This window comes from Ciconia boyciana, chromosome 8, assembly GCF_034638445.1.
Source record: "Ciconia boyciana chromosome 8, ASM3463844v1, whole genome shotgun sequence".
Taxonomy (NCBI): Eukaryota; Metazoa; Chordata; class Aves; order Ciconiiformes; family Ciconiidae; genus Ciconia; species Ciconia boyciana.
In genome coordinates this window covers 52,331,406-52,352,186 of record NC_132941.1, presented here as the reverse complement: position 1 = coordinate 52,352,186, position 20,781 = coordinate 52,331,406, and the positions used below count along the sequence as shown (strand labels likewise).

General features: G+C 41.7%; 1 protein-coding gene across 3 annotated transcripts in view; it reads right to left on the bottom strand.

The window, feature by feature from the left end:
* Positions 1–20,781, bottom strand: part of WBP1L (WW domain binding protein 1 like) — a 60,375-nt gene that overhangs the window by 27,311 nt on the left and 12,283 nt on the right. The window contains exon 2 of one of the 3 annotated variants that reach the window (XM_072870952.1): positions 15,291–15,437. The exons of 1 other annotated variant lie outside the window; for it this stretch is intronic. Coding sequence is in view for 1 of the 2 variants with exons in the window: in XM_072870950.1 (XP_072727051.1) it covers positions 15,150–15,191 (42 nt within the window). In the remaining variant the exon portion in view is untranslated. Of the gene's footprint in view, positions 1–15,149; positions 15,207–15,290; positions 15,438–20,781 lie in introns of those variants that run through there. One more of the 3 variants, XM_072870950.1, reaches the window with a different exon arrangement.

Below are 20,781 nucleotides of genomic sequence, written 5' to 3'. Positions count from 1 at the left end.
CCTAATCTTTGCAATTGCTTTGTATATTCCAACTGGTATCATTTTACCCCCTCCTCCTTTTTTTAAGTTCATAAGTACTTGCCCCAATGCTTTGTCTTGCGGTAACAAGTTTCATAGACAGTGGTTGTGAACAAATAGTTCCTTTCATCAGGAGTGAATTCACCACCTTCTAATCTGACTTTCATATTATTAGCAGGTGGGAACAGAAGTCCCCATCCATCTTCTCACCCATTCATTACTCTGTACCTGTTAGCTATCTTCTTATAAAAGATATCAATCTTCCCTATCCTCTTAACATAAAATCTTTTCCCAAAGCCTTCAGCTGCTCATTGCCCATTTCCAAAACCTTTCTAATTTTCTATTGCTCTCTGCTTGGGGGACAACCAGAGCTGAAATAATAATTATTTTAATGAAAGCAAGAGCAGCTCTAAGGCAGGCTCAGCACGGGTTTCACTTCCTTTATACGAACCTGGAGTTTAACATCTGCAGGCCACCCGACTATGACACAAGAGTGTGTCTATCCGAGATATAGCGAACAGAGCAAACAAGTTTTTACAGTTTCTGTGTAGATGAATCTCGAGGGCTCTGAAAAGCCAGGGCTAATGTCAGGACAGATTATGGGTTCTACATTATTTTGAAAATTTGCTTGTTTAGGCAGCCACCAACCATCCTTTTTTGGCATGTCGTGTGGATCCCACTACAGCATAACGGTGAGCAAGTTTCTTTTGCAAAAGAGGGAATAAAGACCTCTAGGCTTTATCAGTCTGTAGTACTGCTCTCCTGAACATGCCATCTGCCCCAAACATGATGTCAAGCAAAGGATGCTGCTTGACACCTTCGCAAGCCCAACACACACTGTGCTTTGTGACCTCAGATATTAGCATGCAACTGAAGTCAATGATGGAAGTTGTCTGTGCCATTTTAGAGTCACTTTCCACGTTTGATGGGAGATGCTTGCAAGCAGGTTTAGTAACCCAGCAAGATACAATATCCATTTTGATACCCCCTGAGGAGACAGCTTGGCCTTTAGATGATCCAGTTATGACAACACAATTGGAACAACAACTGAAGTTGCACAGCTCAAATCTGTCAGGCTTGAAGCACAAGGCTACTCTCAGCTGCTCCATTACTACAGTCCTAGGCAGGGAGAGGTTTTGAACAGTAAATATGGGTGGTGTGTAATATGCCCTCAATTAAACTTTAATACCACGGTTCTGCACCTATATATATGTATATATATACACACACACAGGTTGACCATAAACTTGGAACAATTTTGGAACAATGACTCTTCCATTTGTGCACTCTGTTATCTTCATGTTGGTAACAGGAGCATCCCTGGAGCATCAGCTATCCATTTTCATTAGTAAGCCCACAGCCGACTGAGACTACACAGGTCTGTCAGGTACTCGAAACGAAGCGTGAAAGAAGCAACCTGAATGAGGGTGACCTTATCTTTCCCCATCCTGGAGATGGCTCTGGGAATAAAGAAAAAAAGGGAAAGAAACATACAGAAAGGCATAAAAGCACATCTCTCTTTCTCTAGAGTAAGACAACATCCAGGAACAACCAAGCTCTATCTGCCTTGACAGCAAATGTTCTAAAGGGGCTTGTTCACTAGCAAAAACAGCATGAGACATCGGGAGATCACCAATGCTGGAACAGCAATGCAATGCTAGATCTGCCTGGAAACCATTTCTGGCTGGCCACCAGCCTGAAAAAAATCGGCCCACTTGTTGTCGATTCCTGAAGAGTTTCTGAAAGATGGCTTTAACCTTATTAGCAGATATACACTCTGTATCTTGTGAGGCACAGGAATGGCATTTTGTTTATGAAGTACCCAAGGGCCACTTCCCCACCCTAACAGCACCATTACAAGAACACGATGACTTTCCAGTATGGGGAGCAGGTGCCCCGGGTTCATGTAATGTATAGCATTGGCACCGCATACAAAAAACGTCATAAACAAATTCCAGAGGACAAACAGGAACAGGTCAGTCTGATAATTTCCCCAGTACCTACAGCACCTAGAGTATCTACTCTATTGCTTAGGGGACACATGGTCCAAACCAAATGTTTCAGACCCATTGTGTCTAGTACTACTGTATTATTTAGGAGTGGGGTAACATGGGTCCCCCAATTTGTGTGCAGTCCAACTACAAAGCAAGGACACTGAAGTCACTTCCATTTAATGTTTGTCAGGCCAAAGATGACTTAATCATTGTTTAGAGATAGCAAAGAATAACTGCAGGAAAAGACACCATACACATTGGAACTGGCTTGTGAGCCAGTGCTGCAACCAGTCTGCTGGATCAATAAATTTTAATGTGCAATGAAGCACAACAGCTTGCAGTGGTTAGAATCTGTCCTTGGGCAGGTCCCTCTTCCCTGCAGCCTGTCACTGCTTCTGTCAGCTCAGTGGTTTAGAAGTGCAAGAAAATTTTGCAGCTTAGTAAGTCAAGATAAGCAAATAGGGACAGTGCATTTCGACCTCACTGCTGTCACCTATCTTTGTCTCCGAGTAACCAGTTAACCAGGGAGGAAGAGACTGCGCACTTCAAAACATGCTCAGTGTTGCAGAGAGCCCCAATGGCAACAGCTCATACTTTATTCCAGTCGAATCTTGATTCCAACTGAATCCTGAACAGCAATTGTCAGCTAAGCAGACAAGTGCAAATATGTGCCACATCCTCCACCTGAAAGCCATGCGTGAGCCCTTGAACTAAAGGAGGGGGCATTGCAGAGGAAGCCACCACCCACTCTGTCACCTGGTATTTCAGCAGGAGCCTGTCCTCCTCTTCACTTCTCGTATGTGGGTGTAGAAATACCAACAGTAAAGCCCTTTCCTTTGCACCTTTGTAAAGCAAGCAACGTCTCCTCTGAAGCTGCTTTCTGTATTAAGCTATCACAAGAAGGGCACTCAAAAAAGGGCAGGAAGCAGACAAGGGGTGCACACGGAGGAGATACCCAAGTGGAGTCCTCTCCAACACCCATCTGACAGAGGAGACAGAAGAGGCCACATCCAGGCTGTTCCAGACACTCCTACCCACTCTGCCATCTAGCTGATGGGAGAGTGGTGGCAATGAGAAGTCCAGGCTCCTTCTCTGAGACCAAAATAGTTTTTGCTAAATGTAGCTTGAAATTTCCAGCTCTCAGTGACATTGTTTCCCACTGCTTTTTCCCCAAGGAGGAGAAAATGATGGCCACAGGTCCAGCACGTTTTTCTTCACAGCAGCAGAGTTGTGGCCAAGCCAATGTAATTCTAACGCCAGAGACTATTTGCATCATCTATTTTGTATGACCACTGTTTCAGTACCCAGGGCTGCCATTCAAGCCCAGAGGTCTTAAAAAGCTTTGAAGTCCTTCACCACTGAGGCAGAGGGGAACTAAAGAGTTGAAATTGCCCTGTTTGGAGGTGACACTAACTGCTTCAGTGGAGACAGGGTCAATTCTGACCGTTTAGCGTTCCCAGGTTTTGGGCACCGATGTCAGACTTCAGTTTTAGTCTGGAGCGGGTAATGAAGTCACTGGAAAGCCTACTCAGCTTTCTCTGAGCCTGCTGGGAAGGGGAGAAGGAGGGAGGGAGGGGGGAATTCAGCTGTTAAACATTTGACGAGACTGTCTCCAGGAGGGCTAGCGTGTCCGGGGTGGTACAGGGACACTAGCCTGGCTCCTTGCTTTTTGGCACTACAGCTCTTGTTTTCCTTACGCCCGTGTATGCAAACAGGACCTTTGGTAACGGCTCAAGAGGAGACGATCTGCTCCAGACAGGGAAGAAGGCAAAGCCTGCAGACAGTAACAAGATCCCCCAAACGTGGAATCAAGATGGTAAGCATCTGTTCTAGTTTTAGAGTCTTGCACCATGCGGGTACCAAAAATACAGTCTGTGTGTGTCCTTTGGTCACATCATCATAGGGAGACAGCATTGTCCCAAAGCTGCTTACCAGCACAACCTTGATGGAGATCTTAGATGCCCTACACTCTCAGAAGTGCTATTTCTCTCCAAATGACAGCAACTCACTATTTTTAGTGCTCATCTCATGTCTGCTTGGCATTTCCCTTGGGCCTTACCCTTGTTTCACAGTGTTGGTGCCAGCTCCCACGAAGTGTTTTTTTGGTGCCAGAGGGGCTGATGCCAAGTCTGTCTGTCTTGATGCCAAAATGGCAGCTGGCTTTATTGTTGAGACAGGATTTACCAAAGCTAACAGCACTAGTGTTGGGGTGACTAGCATTGATTTTAAGGTTTTCTTCTTCCTTACTCTTCTATTGCCTCTAGATTTCATAGGATAATGCTGCTCCAAACAACCCTCTAGGGTCCTAGGGGGGGGATTTCTTCATCAGGGTCTAAGGTAACGGACAATTATACAGCAGACCATCTTAACTTACAAGTCCTCAAAGAGATGGATACTTATATACATGAAGCAATTACCTGGGATGCAGCACTGCCACTGCTGGGCCCAACTACAACAGAAACAAGCCCCCCTGCAGATCAAGCAGGACTTGATCTCTCTCAGCCTGCAAATGTGTTTAAAAAGCACTGACCATAAAAACAGAGAACGCACTGAAGATAACGGCAGTTACGTGGCATTTCGTCACCAAGATATACCTAAGACAGAAGTCTGGAGCAGGAGAAGACTGTCAGGGATCAGCCAAATTGCACATCACCATGTGCAAGACGACAAAACCCAAGAAGGGTCATGGCCATTTGCTCCTTTTGCACTCTCACAAGTGCCACTCCACAAAATGCTACTGTTCAGATACAATCCAGTCTTGCACATGAGGCACAGACATGTTAACCGTGGGAAACACCCACAGAGATGTGAATAGATAGCACATGTGACAGGTAATCACACATGTACAGATGCATGTACTTTGAAGTGATGGTATCCCTGCAAATAAGGAAGTATTTTGATGTTAACCTCTGCTACTTTTCTTATAAACCTAAAAACCACACCTTGTTCAGAAACAGTGGTGTCAAATAGGCATCCGATTGCCCAAAGATGCTCAGCTCTGTCTTCAGGAATGGTGCAGTTAGCCATTTTAACCAATTGTGTACCTCTTGTCAGGTTAACTTTCTCATCATGTAAGATTTTGCCAGGGATCTGTTATTCATACAGCCTGGTCAGACCTTTCTGAAATTCATTGGTCTTCTCTGAGCTTAAGTTTACATCTTGAATGAATTTAGAAAAGCCCCCAAAATACCAGCAGTCTTGTTTTCCACAGCTCATTTTACAAGAAAGAGGTTATTTTATCGAGTTCTGAGAATTAAGTTTCTGTTTCCAGCAGAGCACCACTTCTGTATGGCCTGTACCCTTCTTGAGAGGAACAGATTTTCTGGGAAATCCTTTAGGAAAACAGAGAGACATTCGCAGCTGCCTCCTTCCGAGCACCCTGCTGCATATTATGGTTCGATAATGTTACACAGCAGAGCAATATTGCATAGGTTATACTGAGGCAAAGAAACGTCCTCAGACTGCCCTCCATATGTACAGCCTCAAGCACTTTCCTGCTATTATCCCTGGACTTTACACTCCAGGCCTTGCCGTGGCACCTACAGCCCCATCGATAGGTGGGTTCTGGGTTGCACAGATAATTGGGTTTGTGGTACACAAACCACAAACAACTGGTTTAACCGAGTCTTCTTTCTCTCAGAAAATACACATGGATCACAATACTGTATTCCCAGAATTAAGTCTGACAATTGACCCAATGGGCTGTGCAGTACCTAGAGTTTTACAGGATTTCTGTTATCTAGCAGAAAAATAAACTCATCTGAACTGCTACAGGTAGGCTGAGGCTCAGTTTGTGGTTAGAGCCTGGCACAAACATGAGGAAAGCCCTTCCACACAGCATGGTCTGACTAGCAAAAAGACAGGAAGACTTCTCCTTTTCCAAAATGAAGAGCACTAAAGATCACGTACATATATCTTCATACAACCAAAGCAAAGAATTAAAGGAAACCACAGGTTTAACTATTAAAAAAGCTCAATACCACAAGCATTTAAAAGATCACAGCACAACAGTATTAAAGATCACTTTTAAATCACTAGACAAAACTCTAAGAGAGCTATCAGATCTTAACCTCCACAGTTAAAAACTTCTTCAAACATGCAACTTTAGGGAAAACCACATCAGAAAACCCCATCTTAAACACAAGCTTGTCTTTTCTAACCTGAATTACTGTGTTGCTTAGGATCTCTCCAAGTACTTGGAAGAAAAACATGAACTCATCTGTATTTTGAAATGATGAGTAAACAAAAATAAGGAATAAACAAACCAGCATAGTGTATGGTTAAGTGCAGTTTCAAGCTGAGTTTACCCATGTCTGTGAAACAGCAGGGAACATCAAGACCTTAAAGCCTAATCACTCCCCTGTTGTAGTACTGGTTCTGCTTTGGCCCACATCTTTACCAGGAAGACAAGAAAAGTTCCCCAAAAGGCCACACACTTTGTTGCTCTGCTAACTGGAGGGGAGAGCTTTTGGGATTGCCTCAAACAGGAGAGCCCTCAGAAAGCATGATCTACATGTGCAGACAGCTCACAGATGTAGGTTTCCAGGTACAAATAAAGTTGGTTCAATCCAAGCATACAGGGCAAAAAAATTCAATGCCTCCCATCACCAGCTCCTCCATCCTGCTGCAGTTTCCCTCTCTGCAACTATTTTCCCTAACTGTAAAAGGGGAGTGTCAGAAAGATGTTTGAGATATTACAACCGTTGGACTCTAAATACAACTAATTGTTATTCTTTCTATGCCTAGCAGAACTGCCACCAGTTACCCAAATGTTTCCTGTTGGGCTCAGCTCATCTGGAGGCTGCCCCTGGAACAGCCAGCCGTTATGTAAGGAACAGGCAGCTGGGAGGAAGTGATGTCCGAGTGTCATGTTTCAGCATCGGCCATGGCATTACGCAGTTTGCACTTTGCTTAAGCATTAAAAGCGCTGGTGACACCTAGAATCACAGCCAGTTTCTAAACTTCAGCAACGTACCTGCAGACCAGGCGGTTTTGCCATTCTAAGGGCAGATACCTTCAACACTCTGCTGTCTTGCTCCTCCACCTTCATGGTATCTGTAGGGTTTCCCCCTTTGGTATATGGACAACGTGGGTTCCCCTTGTGTGCATAAGCGTGCTTTATTTCATATAGTTCAATGCCCAATAATTAAAACCTCATTTCAGCTTTATCTTGGGAAGAAATTCTGATCACCATAACCTGCCTTTACGGGTATTATCTTATCCCAACTGTTATAATTTCCATTAGTGCTTGTTATTCCACTGGCAGATAAAGCAAACACTCCCCTGGCCGTAGCAGGGCTGAAGGAGGACAGGGTGACCCACACTGCTTTACCTCTTTCACACATTTCTCTGCAGCAAGGTTGCAGGCTGCGGAAAAGAGAGAAGGCTAAGCGCTTGCTTTCTCCTTGCTGAAGTCTGGCTTCCAGACATGCATTTGCTCTAGATCACAATACCAGTGGCCTCTTACTCCTGCAACCATTGTTTTCTTTTAAATTCTCCCATAACATAAACCAAATAGTCCATATGCATCTGTGTAAAAAAATCAAAACAGATCAAAGCCTGATTGACATCCTACCTTTTTACAGGAAGGTAACCGGTGCTAATTAGCATGACTACAGTAAAACAGTAAATTTTAAAAACAAAAACAAAACAAAAAAACAAACCCCCCCAAACTGTCAGAAGCCAGTTATTTCCTTCTTCAAAATGTGAACAATATACATGTCATCCTCAGCACTTGGAAAGCTCAAAGACCTGGTCATGACTGTTGAATGAAGAAACTCCAAGGCAAGGAAATATTTTCAGTTTTTAGAAATACTCACTTCTGACACATCATAGGCTCCTACAGTAGTATTTTTCCCCTGAAGCAGGTAGTTTGGGGAGTAGGAATTCTGAACATCTCCTTTGGAAAACCAGGACCAACCCTCCTTTCCTGGAAACAAGTGAGAAAACTGCCCACCGATTTCATTGCAGAGACCCAACCTGCAGCTTGTAAAGTCATTAGACCATTGAAAGAGACATCTTCCAGGTAAAAATAAAGAACTTAGGGACAGACAGCAACATTTGTGAGCAGGATTTAATTACGGATTTAATTACAGACTCACCATTGGACTGTCCTCCTTTCAGCACTTGTTCCTTAACACAGGTTTCAAACGTCAGGGCTGTTCGAAAATGAAAGATGCAAACCCAGAGGCACCAGGCTGAAAGGCTTCTCAAAAAGCCACCCTGTCAAACTGCTCTGGGAACGATTAGCTGCACCTAAAGCATCAACATTTCTCTAACCTATTCTTAAGATGACTGCAATCACCAGCGTTCCCACTGCCTCAACAGGCAACGCGCTCCTGTGCTTGATGCTCTTTAAAAAATTAGGATGTTCTTTCCCATTAACATTAACTCGGGCCTTAGTGCAAGATAAGGCAGTAATTTCTCCTTTTCCACTAAAAACAAGACAAATGATCACAGTCATCTTCTTAACTTAGCTCACCTGGAAAATGGTTCCATACCTCTATAAGCTGCTTTCAGAAGAAAAAAAAAGTCTTTTTTCATAGACTACAAGGATTAAATCATAGTTTTACTGCTCTTCTCAGTCTGCAACTTAAAACCATCTTAAAATGTGGGATCCAAAATGGTGTGCATCACTTACTAGCACGGAGTATTACAAAATACCTGTATAGGACACTTCTGTTACTACATCATTAAAGATTTGATGGGGTTTTTTTGAGACAACTGCACTCAATTTCTGATACATACCAAAATCCCAGACTCCCTCTGTTTGACTTTCTCCATCCACTAAGTACTCTGCACTTTTCCATCAGGAAAAGTGAAATAGGCTTCAGACTATTTCTTCAAGTTCTTCTCCTGTCTTAAAAAAATGCACAACCCTCCATCTGCATCTCAAGTGCTTTCTCTTTGTCTCCCAAACTGTTGGCACAGAGGCAGAACAAACCCCTCCAGGACCCCAGTCACCACCACAGACTAACTATTCCTTAGCATATATTCCGGTCACTTAATGAACCCACTGTATTACTATTTAATCCTGAACACAGATCCCTACTCAGCATCCCAAAACCAATGTGCCCCCTCACTCAGGTTGGGCTGTAAAACATCCACTGAATCAACCAAATTAAATTTTTTTCCCCCCATGTGGTTGTTCCTGATAAATCCACAGTGCTCATTTCCTGTTGCCTTAGAGATGCTTATAAAGCCTTCAGGGATTTATTCTAGTACTTTACTAAAGACTGAGGCACTTCACCATTTTCTAACTTTTTCCTCCTTATTATTTTCCTTTCATTTGACCCCTTTACATTTAGTATTCATTTTAATGTGTGTAGCATTACAACCAGGATTTTGTGCGTTTTTTGTTTTTTCCCCCCGGAGAACCAAAAGAGCACCAAACCCTTTCAGTCTATGTATCAGTTACTGAGTTTACTCACTTTCCTCATTAAATTTTAGATCAATACTTTTTTTTTTTTTACATCTAACACTGTATCTGCAGAACCTTTTCTTAAGCCTTTGTGTATTCCTTGCTAGCTGCAATACAATTCTTACACCAAAGGTGAACTATACAAACAGTAAAATCTTTACTGTACCTTTCAGTTTTAGATGACTGAATTTAGTAGATGGTTTTAACATCAGCAAAAAATAATGAAGATGATAGTAAGTGTCAGGATCCCTTTAAAATGCAGGTCTGGCACAAGAAAGAAAAATGTTAAGACTTTTTAGAACATATACCCCATTTGTAGAAAGAATTCAGCATAAACTGACACCATGACTATCTTTTAGAGTGTCAGCACACAGCGGACTATTTACTGAAGTCTGAGCTCACACTGAGTTGAAGTCACCATGAGGAAAAACAAGTGACCATCAAAAATATCCCCAAATTCTTGGGAAATTCAAAGCAAAGTTTAAATCAAAAAAGCTAAAGCAATCTTTTGTAAATGTAGAAACTTATTAGTGAAATGGAACTTGTATTTGCCAAAGTGAGCCAGCAGAACCAGTGGTATTATTCAGTGTGTCCACCATGCACTGAAAGAGACCCTTACAGAAGCTTGAAGGATTCAGTTTGGAAACCAGATTAATAAGAGAAGTGAATCAAGCAGCTTTGTTATCAGATCAAGCACGCTGGACAAGGTTGAGCTCTCTAATATGGAGTTAGTGTATGCTTGAGCTGCGTAGTTAGAGAAAAGTCTTTGAGCTATTATTATGCCTTATAGTCGCGTAGCTCTGAACAGCTGAGCCTCTGTACTTCTCCTTTCAAGGCAGGCTGGAGGAAGCGCAATCCTGCTGCTTCCTCATTAGCGTAAAGTACTGCTGTCAAATTGTCTGCAACTAGCTTTCAAACTACCCTGAGGGATAACCAGACCTCCAAAACCCCAGCAAACACATGGAAAATGCTCCTTCCTAAACTCCCCAGGAGCAGAAAGACGCACCAGTGGCTCCTACAGTCTATAAACTTCTGTAAACTGCAACTAGCTCACAAGTGTCTGCTGCTTACAGCAGCTCTCGCCAGATTCTCGTTCAGGTCCTCCACTTTTTGCCTCTCATTTAGACAAGCTGGAAGAAATTTGGATGTCTGCAGATGCCAAGGATGTCCCTCGTGAGTTGCATCCTCAGGTATGAGAAACGCCACTTAAGTCAGGGGTTTGACAGAGAGCCCAGATCTTGCTGTAATGTGGTAATGCTGCCAGAGCCATCCTGCTGGGTCTATAAATCCCAATATTTTGCAAAGTAACAGTGGAATCTGAAATAAGATTCATTTGTGAAGGACAAGCTGGTGGTCTAGAGGTTTTGTTTTATTTCAGAGTGTTGCCCTAGGTCAGTTGACCGCACAAGCAAGGAGCACGGGCACACACACTGTTGATGTACCACTGTAGATGCCAAGCATTCAGTAAAGGCAGTAAATGCTAATGCCAGAACAAAAGACAAGACCATTTTCACAAGTCCAACAGAGTCCCCCACAGACCCAGTTTTACATGGATTGTGCCTAGCACAAAACAGCCACTTTTCCACAGTAGAGAGATTTACCCTTGGCAAAAAATTACATGGTGGGTCAGATCTCAGAGACACGCTGGCATCTTCAAGAAAGGTCAAGAACTTCCCCCCCATAAGATTTACTGAGAAACAGAAATGAAAGGACTCCTCTCTCTATTCAATAGCATAGATTCAGACATTCTGTCAAGATCTGAACACTTTAGCCATGTATTTTCCCAACACAGCCCAGGACTCAAAAGCATTCTTGAACATGAAGGTTGTTCATATAAATTTACCAAATTCAAGTCAGAAAGATTTTCCAATCACAACCTACATCTTAGCCAGCCAGCAAAAATATGAAAATCTGACAACTAAAAGAAACGGCATTACCTAGTATATTCCCCCCACATATAAATATGCTGAGAGTTGCATCAAAATTTGTTTTGTAATAATTTCTTCATGAGACAGTTGATCTTTAGTGATCTAGGAAGTTGTGGATAAACCTCTAGAACTTAAAATGTTTTTGGTGCATATTCTCATTTCTCCCCAGGGAATCATGACCTTCAGAGGAATATTAACATGAAGTATGTAAAATATTTTGTGGACTGTTTATAACCTAATGACTCCAAATGTATCCTTAAATGCCATTCTGCAAAGAGTTAGGCATGTTCAGCAAATTTGAGCAGAAGGAGAACGCTAAAGCCTCTCAGGCAGACAACTTCTATCGTTCTTTCTTTAGCTTTGTTCAAGCAATTTCACATAATACAGTTATCTTATGCTGATATCAGCAAAACACTGCTCAGAATCAAGCTGACATAAAACTCATGGTTGCATTATTAACTAGTAAAATCATTCCAAGGACTTGTGTTTGGAAATGTCTGTTCATGCATACAGCCAAATCTGAAAATTCAGCTTCAGTTCTTACTTAAACATTACTTAATGGTTAAAGCTATCATTCTTCTGGAAAAGAGATTTTGAAAGAAATACTCTAATCCTTCATTAAAAGACAAACGTGAAAAGCATATGGTTCCCACTGGGTACGCTTACTGTAAATAAAGTTACCTTTCTGGAAACTCGATATGTATTTGCTAAATGAAAACAAAACATCTCTTACGGCTTCACAATTAGAATTTAAAAAGCCAGATGCTGCAGGAGTTAAGGTTTTCTTCGCAATGTTAGTTTACCCAGTTATACATCCTGAAGGCTAAAAAAAGTATTTAAGGAGGAAAGAGTGTTACAATCTGTGAAGTTAATATTTGTGTTAAAAACACTCATGGAAAAATCTAGCTGTTTGCTTTCCAGAAGCCACTACTTGGTCTCTTCTATTTTTCAAATTAGAAGAGGCCTTTGCAGAATTATAAATAAAACACTGAAAGCTCCATGTGACTTTCCCATATGTAGTTTTTCAACAGCCAAGTGATTTCCCCTATCCCATCCCCACTGTTTGCATACCAAGGCAGCATTTGCCAAGTTTCAAGTAGAGAATTTTTAAGCCAAATTTGTAAAACCTAGATGATAAAGATTTTATTAATATCCTTTGATCAGAGATACACCTCATAAGAAGAGTTAAACTGTGGAAGGAAACAAGACCAAAAAAAGAAAGATCCTATGTTTTGCCATCAATTTACAAAGAATGTCATTGTCAGCGTAGAAGATGTGGGAAATGATGAGAATGCCAACATTAGCTTCTCTGAGTTTTTGAGAGCAGTATATGTAGCCATCCCACTTCTGCATGTGTTCCAAGACAGAAAATACTCTTCACTCACTGAACAAACAAGCAGACCTAACCCAAAAAGTGGAAGAGAAGAGTTAAGAGAACATCTCAGTTTCATTCCTTCAGGGCTACTGGCAGATGCAACAGACAGGACGATTTTCCTGTCTGCTGCTTTCCTGGTTGCCTTCATTCCCACCACAATATCCAAATCTCTGAAAGCCCAACATCCAAATGGCTCCCATGCTATGCATCATATCCAAAAAACTTGTGGAGGTGACCTGAAACCAGGCCTCCAGCTTTCTGAAGGGTGGGATACCTGGCCGCATCTACAAGGAGCAACAGGTAATTCTGAGCCAAGAGAAGACAGCGGGCAATGCTGAAGCACACATACTGGGACAACTGAAAGAATCCCCTGCCAGAGGAAAAAGCAGAGGACAAAGTACAGAACTGGCCTTCACCTGAACAAGCAGGGCAGCCCAACAAGGAAGAAAGTCACCTGCCACATAACATTAAGACTGTCATGTTAGACTGAATGCCCCAAAGCAGAAGTCAGAGACGTATTCTTCCCAGGACACCAAAGTATCTCTTTTCCAGTCTGAGCTGCAGCACAACATTCATTCCTACTGACCTCACTTTTCCCCTTGGATGAGGAACACACCCATGGTACTATCTTGATCAATGCAATCACAACAGGTCCTTCATTGCATGCAATAGTTCAGTAAAGCACATCTGGCAGCATGACAAAAACCCACATAGGGACACCTTGAAATTCTCACGTTCAGTTTGACCTACATCAAATCTTACTAATATCTAAATAGTCCTTTGACGCTGGGAGTGGAAGAACCGTGGCTGTGGGCTGGTGACAACCCGCAGCTTCACTCCACGTGGCCCACAGTCTATGTCATGAAAGCCCAGCACCAAGGTATTAAGACACTGCACACACACCAAAGGGGTTTGAAAAGCCTGCTCAGCCCTCATGAAGGAAGGTGTTCTCTGGTCCTACTTACAGCCTGAAAAGTGAGGGGAAAGAGGTTCTGTCTTTTTTCTTTGCAGTCTTGTTCAGCTGTACTTGACGCCTGCATGCCTCCTAAGTTTATGGTTACTTCCTGTTGACAAATATGTTCTTCTGCAATCTATTTCATCTACTTTCAAAAAGACAGATAACATTTTTTAACATTAGCCAGGTATTTTTCAAGACAAATTATGGCCTTTATATAACACAGAATTGGGACTCCAAATAACTTGTGGTCCATTATCAAACTGTATTGGACTTCATGTTTGGCAAAGTCACTGTTTTCTATTCTTTTATTTTCCATCAGCAGAATAAGAATAGAATTTAACGTATCAGAGTCATTAATGTTTACAGATAACATCTATTACTTTACACTATGCAAAAGATTTGACATGTTTTTTCATGCTAGTTCAGTGTATTAATGTTTGTATATGTATTGAAAACAACCAGAATTCGTACCTAAGTAAAAGATCACCGGTTTCAGAAATGGACATCCCATGATTTAGTTATTTGCCTGTAATTAGGGAAAACCAATACAAAGTCATCCCATTTGTGAAAACTAGCAATTGTTGATGACAACCATATTTTTAGGGCCAATCTTCAGACAACTGTCAGTAAAAAAAGTGGCACCTTCCTTTTATTTACCCCGTCCTAGACCAAATATATATTTTAAAAAACCCCAAACTATATTTTCTTTTAAGCTTTCACAATAACAAGGAGACTGAAAGCATAATTCACTCCAAGAATTTTCTGTAAAGGAGGATTTCATTGTTAACTATAGCAAGTAAACACCAGATTTAAATTTTCCCTTGCAACTTGCCAATCTTGTAATGACTCAGCTTAAAAAAAAAAAAAAAAAAGGTTTCCTTTGCGCTTCAGTAACTTTCTTCTTTTAGTCTCCAGCAAAAAGATGGAAAAAGATGGATGATAATTTAGAAAGATTCCTAGCCATAATCACGATTACAAGCCAAAGAGCAATCAGAGACTGAAAGTACAGGCAGAAATTGTTTAGTGGTTGGTATTCCTTTGCTAAGTCAAAACTTCGATACTACCTTTATAAAGCAAATCACCACCAAAAGAGAGGCAGAAATATGCAGTCAATGCTTCTGACATACTTGATTGTAACAATATTTGAAGTAGGAAGTCATAAATATATTGCCAACAGTCTCTGAGATAACCAGAAAAATGGTAGCAATAAGCAGCATCAGGAATGAAAACAAATGATCCAATTTCTCCCAAAGTGCCAAGAAGTCAGACCTCCACATGGCTGAAGACTCTTACAGAGCATACACATATGAAAACTTATTTTTTAAGACCCACAGGACTGGAATCCCCGTCGCAAAGTGCCATAGCGATAACTCAAGTTCTACAGGCAGTATTTTTTTTTCATGTCATTAAATATCTTTTTTTCCTGTCTGCACACCTCACAACCCACTTTTTGTACCTCCAAATATTGACAAAAGTCACCAGCAAGCTTCCCATGCATCTCGTGCCATGGAAGATATGCAACAGCCTTCGGGGTGGGGAAGCCAACTCGGATCCTAACTTCTCAACTCAGGAGCACAAAGAAAGAGAACACTTGTACCGGCTTTCACATCTCTCTTCTTCACATCTTGACGTCTCTGCTAACAGATTCTAACACCCAGGACACCAGAATTCATACGTCAGCATCTTCAACTTCTTTCCTGAAGGACTCCAGCTATTGATTCCTGATACGCTGCCAAGCTGGTCCCTGAAACAAGCCAGAGAGCGCTCAGGAAACATTCAGGAAAAGGTTGGAAGTAAGAGGTGGTTGCAGGCAGATCCCAGCACGCAAGAGGTCAGCCCCTGACCGCAGGGATTTGCAAGGCTTTCCATATCCCAACACATCTTGAAGAGATTGCAAGGATTTCCCAACTTCAGAATAAAAAAAAAAAAATCGACAAGGAGGAACCATGAAGCTGTGAAAGCCCATGTGGCTGAACTGAACCATTTCAAGCTCTCTACAGACTGGGAAATGTACAGTCCAATGAGTTATTGTTAAGTACTAGATTCTACTCTAAACTGAAGTCCATACTTCTTAATCAGAAACCTGAGATTAGAGGTCAGACTTAGAAGTGAAGCTTTGTATAAAGATCCTGACATGAATGCTAGAAGAAACAAGAAAAAAACCCCAACCAGCCAACCAACCATCATTCTTCAGAAGAGAAGCTGCCTGGAAGAATTTGCAAAGTACTTTGTCCACAAGTGTTTCAGTTGCCATTCAAAACACTCTCACATTGCATTTCCAATTTCCAAATCTCTTTCCCTTCAAAGTCTATGTCCTCCTATACTTTCTTCAAAGGCTCTTGCAATTTAAAAGTCATAGGAAAGCACACCAAAAATATGAAACTTGACTAATGCATACACTTCTCTGCTAGGTGAGGTCGCCTTTCTGCATTAGATCTTATGCAGCAAACCACACACTCCTCTGGGAAGATGCTACCTTTACTCCTTCTAAAGCACCATGTATGCTGACAAGCATATACAGATACAAGTCAAACAGGATTTTCTGCTGTAAAAAAAACCCTGCTTCTAGTCTTTATTCTTCACTTGAATCCATAATTCTGAATAGCAAATGCTCTGGTTTTAGTTTAAGCAACTAAACATAAATCTTGATGAAAGGCATTAGGAGTATAAAAATGCCCATTACCACTTTGGACTAGATTTGAACCGGTGACCTAATGATGTGACACTCGATAGTTCTTTAACTATCTGTGATCACAGAGATTTGCATCAGCAAATACTTAAATCCCAGGAGATTATACTTCCTGGGAAGAAAAAATGTTAGATAAATGAAATCTTCAGAAATGAAAGATTCTAGATTTGTGCAATGTTAACAAGCAAGAAAATAGAAAGAACAGTCACCAGATTCCTATGAGTTTCTGGAAGATCCTTATATTACAAGTACACAACACACAACTTTGTATCAAAAGTCAGTATTTGCAAAGCTCAGCGTTCACTACTAGGCTGGGGTAAACATAGCAAGTCCAAAGAGTCTCCCTCATGGCTTCAGAAATGCACTAAAAACCAAGACACATTTTGTATCAAAATGCACAAATAATTCCACTTTGAGTCAGTGTATTAAAAACTGAGATTTTTCACGATCTGTTCAACTGCATTATACCAAATATGCAGAGCCTGGCACGTAACATCTACCCTACCAGAACTATTCAGGCTCTTCGCAATCCATGCAACTTGCATCAATATCCTGGTGCTATGCCTGCGGAGGTAGGTGCAAGTCCCAATGAGGCAAGCACATGCCTCTCACCTGGTTTCAAAGAGGCATCAGCTGAAAGCAGCCATCAAGTTTCCTCTTGAAGTGAAGCATCCTCTAATATTTTATTAGGTTGTAAAAGTTTCATAATGGTACATCTGCCAGCGAGGCAGATAGAGCCAAAAGCACAATTAACAGTTCCCACCAGAGGGTAGATCCTGTTTAACATTTTTAAAGAAGCACTGCATATGCGCAGGTGCCCCATTTCATTGGAGAGTCTCCACACAAAGAAGTCTCCTGATCAATAGCAATACCTTTAATCTCCCTGATGAAAAATAATACTCCCTTGAATAGCCATCAGCCCCTCTCTCCCTGCACACATAAGTAAACTCAACCACAACTGTGACCAATCCTACAAAAAGGCTCTCGAGAAAAAGCATCTGTACAAACAGCTATCTGCCTGCCTGGGGGATGTGAGTCCTTTTGTTGGATTTGTTTTGAAGCTACAGATGTACTTCAGATGCCCTACACACATCCAACCACCCTGAACATACCAGCCAAAAATCTTATGCCATCCACATGAAGACAGTCACTTTCTCCAGTTTGCATTCAAGAGGTGTGCAATTTAGAGCTTGCCAAGAAAAGTTGCTTATCATAGTTAATTTTAACAATATCATACATACCATTAAAATAGCTTCAAAAAAGGAAATAAAAATGTAATATAAATTACAAAGGCAGGTAATAAATCTTCCAAAAGCATCCAAAAAGATCACAGTAAAAGCTTGTAAGGGTAAGCAACCTGGCTTCATAAAAATGCTTCTGATTAACCCTTTTGCAGCTTCAAAAAGATACGATCTCTGTTGTTCTAAGCATGTCTGCCAGAGCTTGCCAAGGAAAGCATGAGCAAGCAGCTTCAAAGGCTGAATGACGTACCTATAGCAGTAAACCCTAATCCTCACTGTGGAAACCACGCAACTGAACTTAGTCATAGAAAATGGATTAGAAATTCTAAAACAAAACAAGGGGTTGAAGGAATTAGCAGTCATCCCGAAATCATTTTGAAAATATTGAGCAATATTTAAATAACAACTGTTGTCAGGGCTGATAAAGAGGAGAGTAAAACTAACATCTTGCACAGGAAACCTGTAGCGGATGGGGATAGGAACAGGGTATCTGGGTCAGCCTAAAACCTTACACATGACCCTGGATGGTGGCTTGGCAAAGAGCAGAGGTGCCAGAGAGCACCCCAGCCATCACCCCTAGAAATTCAAGTGCATGGACCCCTAGCAAAAGGTTTCTGTGATTTGACCATAGGAAACATGGCATGGATTGAAGCAGACGGTGCTTTGACGATCGGAGTGATGGCTCATGCACCACATGCAGGGGCAGAGGGAGAGTCTCTGGGAAGCGGTTTGGGAAGCACGGTATTATTATTTCCACAGTTCATAATGTCATGCAAACACATGTATACAAGAATGTTGCAACTGCTCAAGAGACCGTCTTCACTAGCGTCATATAAAGCACATGGCAGAAATGCAGAGGTCAGGATTTCTGAGACAATTCTCCAAGGAGACACAGTTAATGTGACTTTCTGAAGTTCCCCATGTTTCTTGCACTGTAACTTCCTGGACAACAGCATTGCATATTTTCCAATGACCGGACCTAACCCAAATTACATGTTTACACAACCCACGTGAAATTCAGGTTTTGATGAATGTGTGTTTTCATTTTAGGACAAGAGCTGATTTTCTAACTCAAGACAATCTTTCAAAAATAAACCATGTCTGCACGTAGGGTCAGGATGCCTAGAGAGATACTAGAACAACAATTAGCTTAAGTGAGCTTCCCTGGCCTTCTCACTGCCAAAGAAGCTTCATTAGCACGTACCAAGTATTCAACTCCTGATCACTTCAACAGATAAAGAGAACACAAACACTTGCATCAGGAAAAGAAAAGCAGTGGCAGGAACAAAGGAGACAAGCACAGAGAGAAAATAATACCTTGAGGAAAAAAAAGGCAGACTGTCATGATCTAAGTGCTGACAAAATCTGCTCACAATCGATATGGAACGTGACCACAAGGCCGATGACAGAGAGCATATTCTCCCTTTGATCATTCTCCGGTGTCAATGGAAACCCACTGGGGCTTGAAGAGATATCAAGTCTTTGAGAGATGAATATCTAAACCTAGCACACAGACCATGAATGGAAGTAGAAGTGAGTTTCCACCCCTCCTCCCCAGGCCCAGGACTATCACTTCCATTTAATGAAGTCTGAGTGGTCAGATTTCAGTGACCTCCAACTACTTTCTCTCTGCCCAGGCATTAGGCTCTTACTTCCTTTAGAAAGGCCTCCATGCCTCCCTCTCACCAAAATGAAAAGAAAACAGGACAAGATAGATACTAGGTGCCACAGCTTACATGCCAAGCAGTAGAGCACAGGGCCGTCCAATTCATGGCAAGAGCAGAATGGCTGTGTTATCTTTCATTTACCATTGACATTGCCATGCGAGTCTTTTCTCCCTCGCAGCCTCACAGATTCCAGCAGAGCCCTGCAGAAGAGTGACCTTGCAGCAACAACCAACTGTACGATATTACCAGCTAGTTCCCAAACCAAATGTTGTGGCAGTTTTGAGTGGAGAACACTGGAAACTGCTTATCTAGAGTCCCTGCAGGGAAAGCACAAAGACACTCAAGGATCACCCCATAGAGCCCCTCTGAAACCTCAAAGGTAACAAAACCTGCTCACGGATCCAGAGAAACTATGCAAAGATTCAGTTTCCACCAGAGCAGTATCCTGATCAACAAGGAGAGCCTCTTTGCTATGCTTGGACAAAAAATTAAAAGAAAGGGAAGTTAGGGCATTTCACACTCTGCTCAGTCTCTTGAAAGATGAAAGCAAAGGGGAGGGGGGGGGTTGTTAAGTACTTGCTTGGAAGTTCAGGGGAAAAAAAAACCTCTTAGCTTTCCTTCTGTATTTAGGCAGAGACTTTTTCAGTATTTCCAGTGTTGCGAAACAGAAGACAGAAGAAAACAAATCTACTCTGACTACACAGAAGTGCCAACCAGAAAAAAAAGCCACAAAAGCTTGTATAAATACATGCATGTCCCTAAAAAACAGATGCACCTATCAAAGCATTGTCTAAAGTTTGCCCAAGTTGAGAGTCTAACTGAACTCTCTGTACTTGCTGTTAAGAACAATTTTACTCAAAGTAATAACCAGGATTCAAACTAAGTAAGAAATAATGAACTTGGTTTTAATTGGTTTGCAAGAAACTCTATCTGCAAATGCTACCCTTAGCCAGCTATTGAATACACAAGCTGATAGAGCCCAGAAGGCACTGTGATGAGTGACTTAAGTGGAGGCACCCTACACCCACCAACATTCCTGCTGAATGAATGTGAAATCTGCAATAATTGCTTTTATTTATCTTACTAAAAGCATTTCTTGGAAAGGCTGGAAAAATTTATTTCAGATGGATTTTTCAGCTGAGAACAAAGTTGTATTTATATAATTATGCACTCTCCAGTGTGGCCTGCCTTGCTGAGAAAGAACATTAAATTCAGCTGCGCACAAACTCACGGAAGTGACCTTTTGAATGAAAATGCTGCATCAAGAGACTTGCGGAGCATTCTCACTAAATAATAACCCACTGTCTGTGACTTGCAGATTAGTGCTCAGACCACTGATTTCAGAGCTACTTACACAGGCACAAGTCCACATGAGGTCAATCAGCTGAGAATAAACTGTGTTTGCTGCAGACTACAATATGGAGAACTGTACTTGGAAAACTATTCATAGTCTCCAGTCCAGTATGGTTTTATGAACTTTTATTAACCATC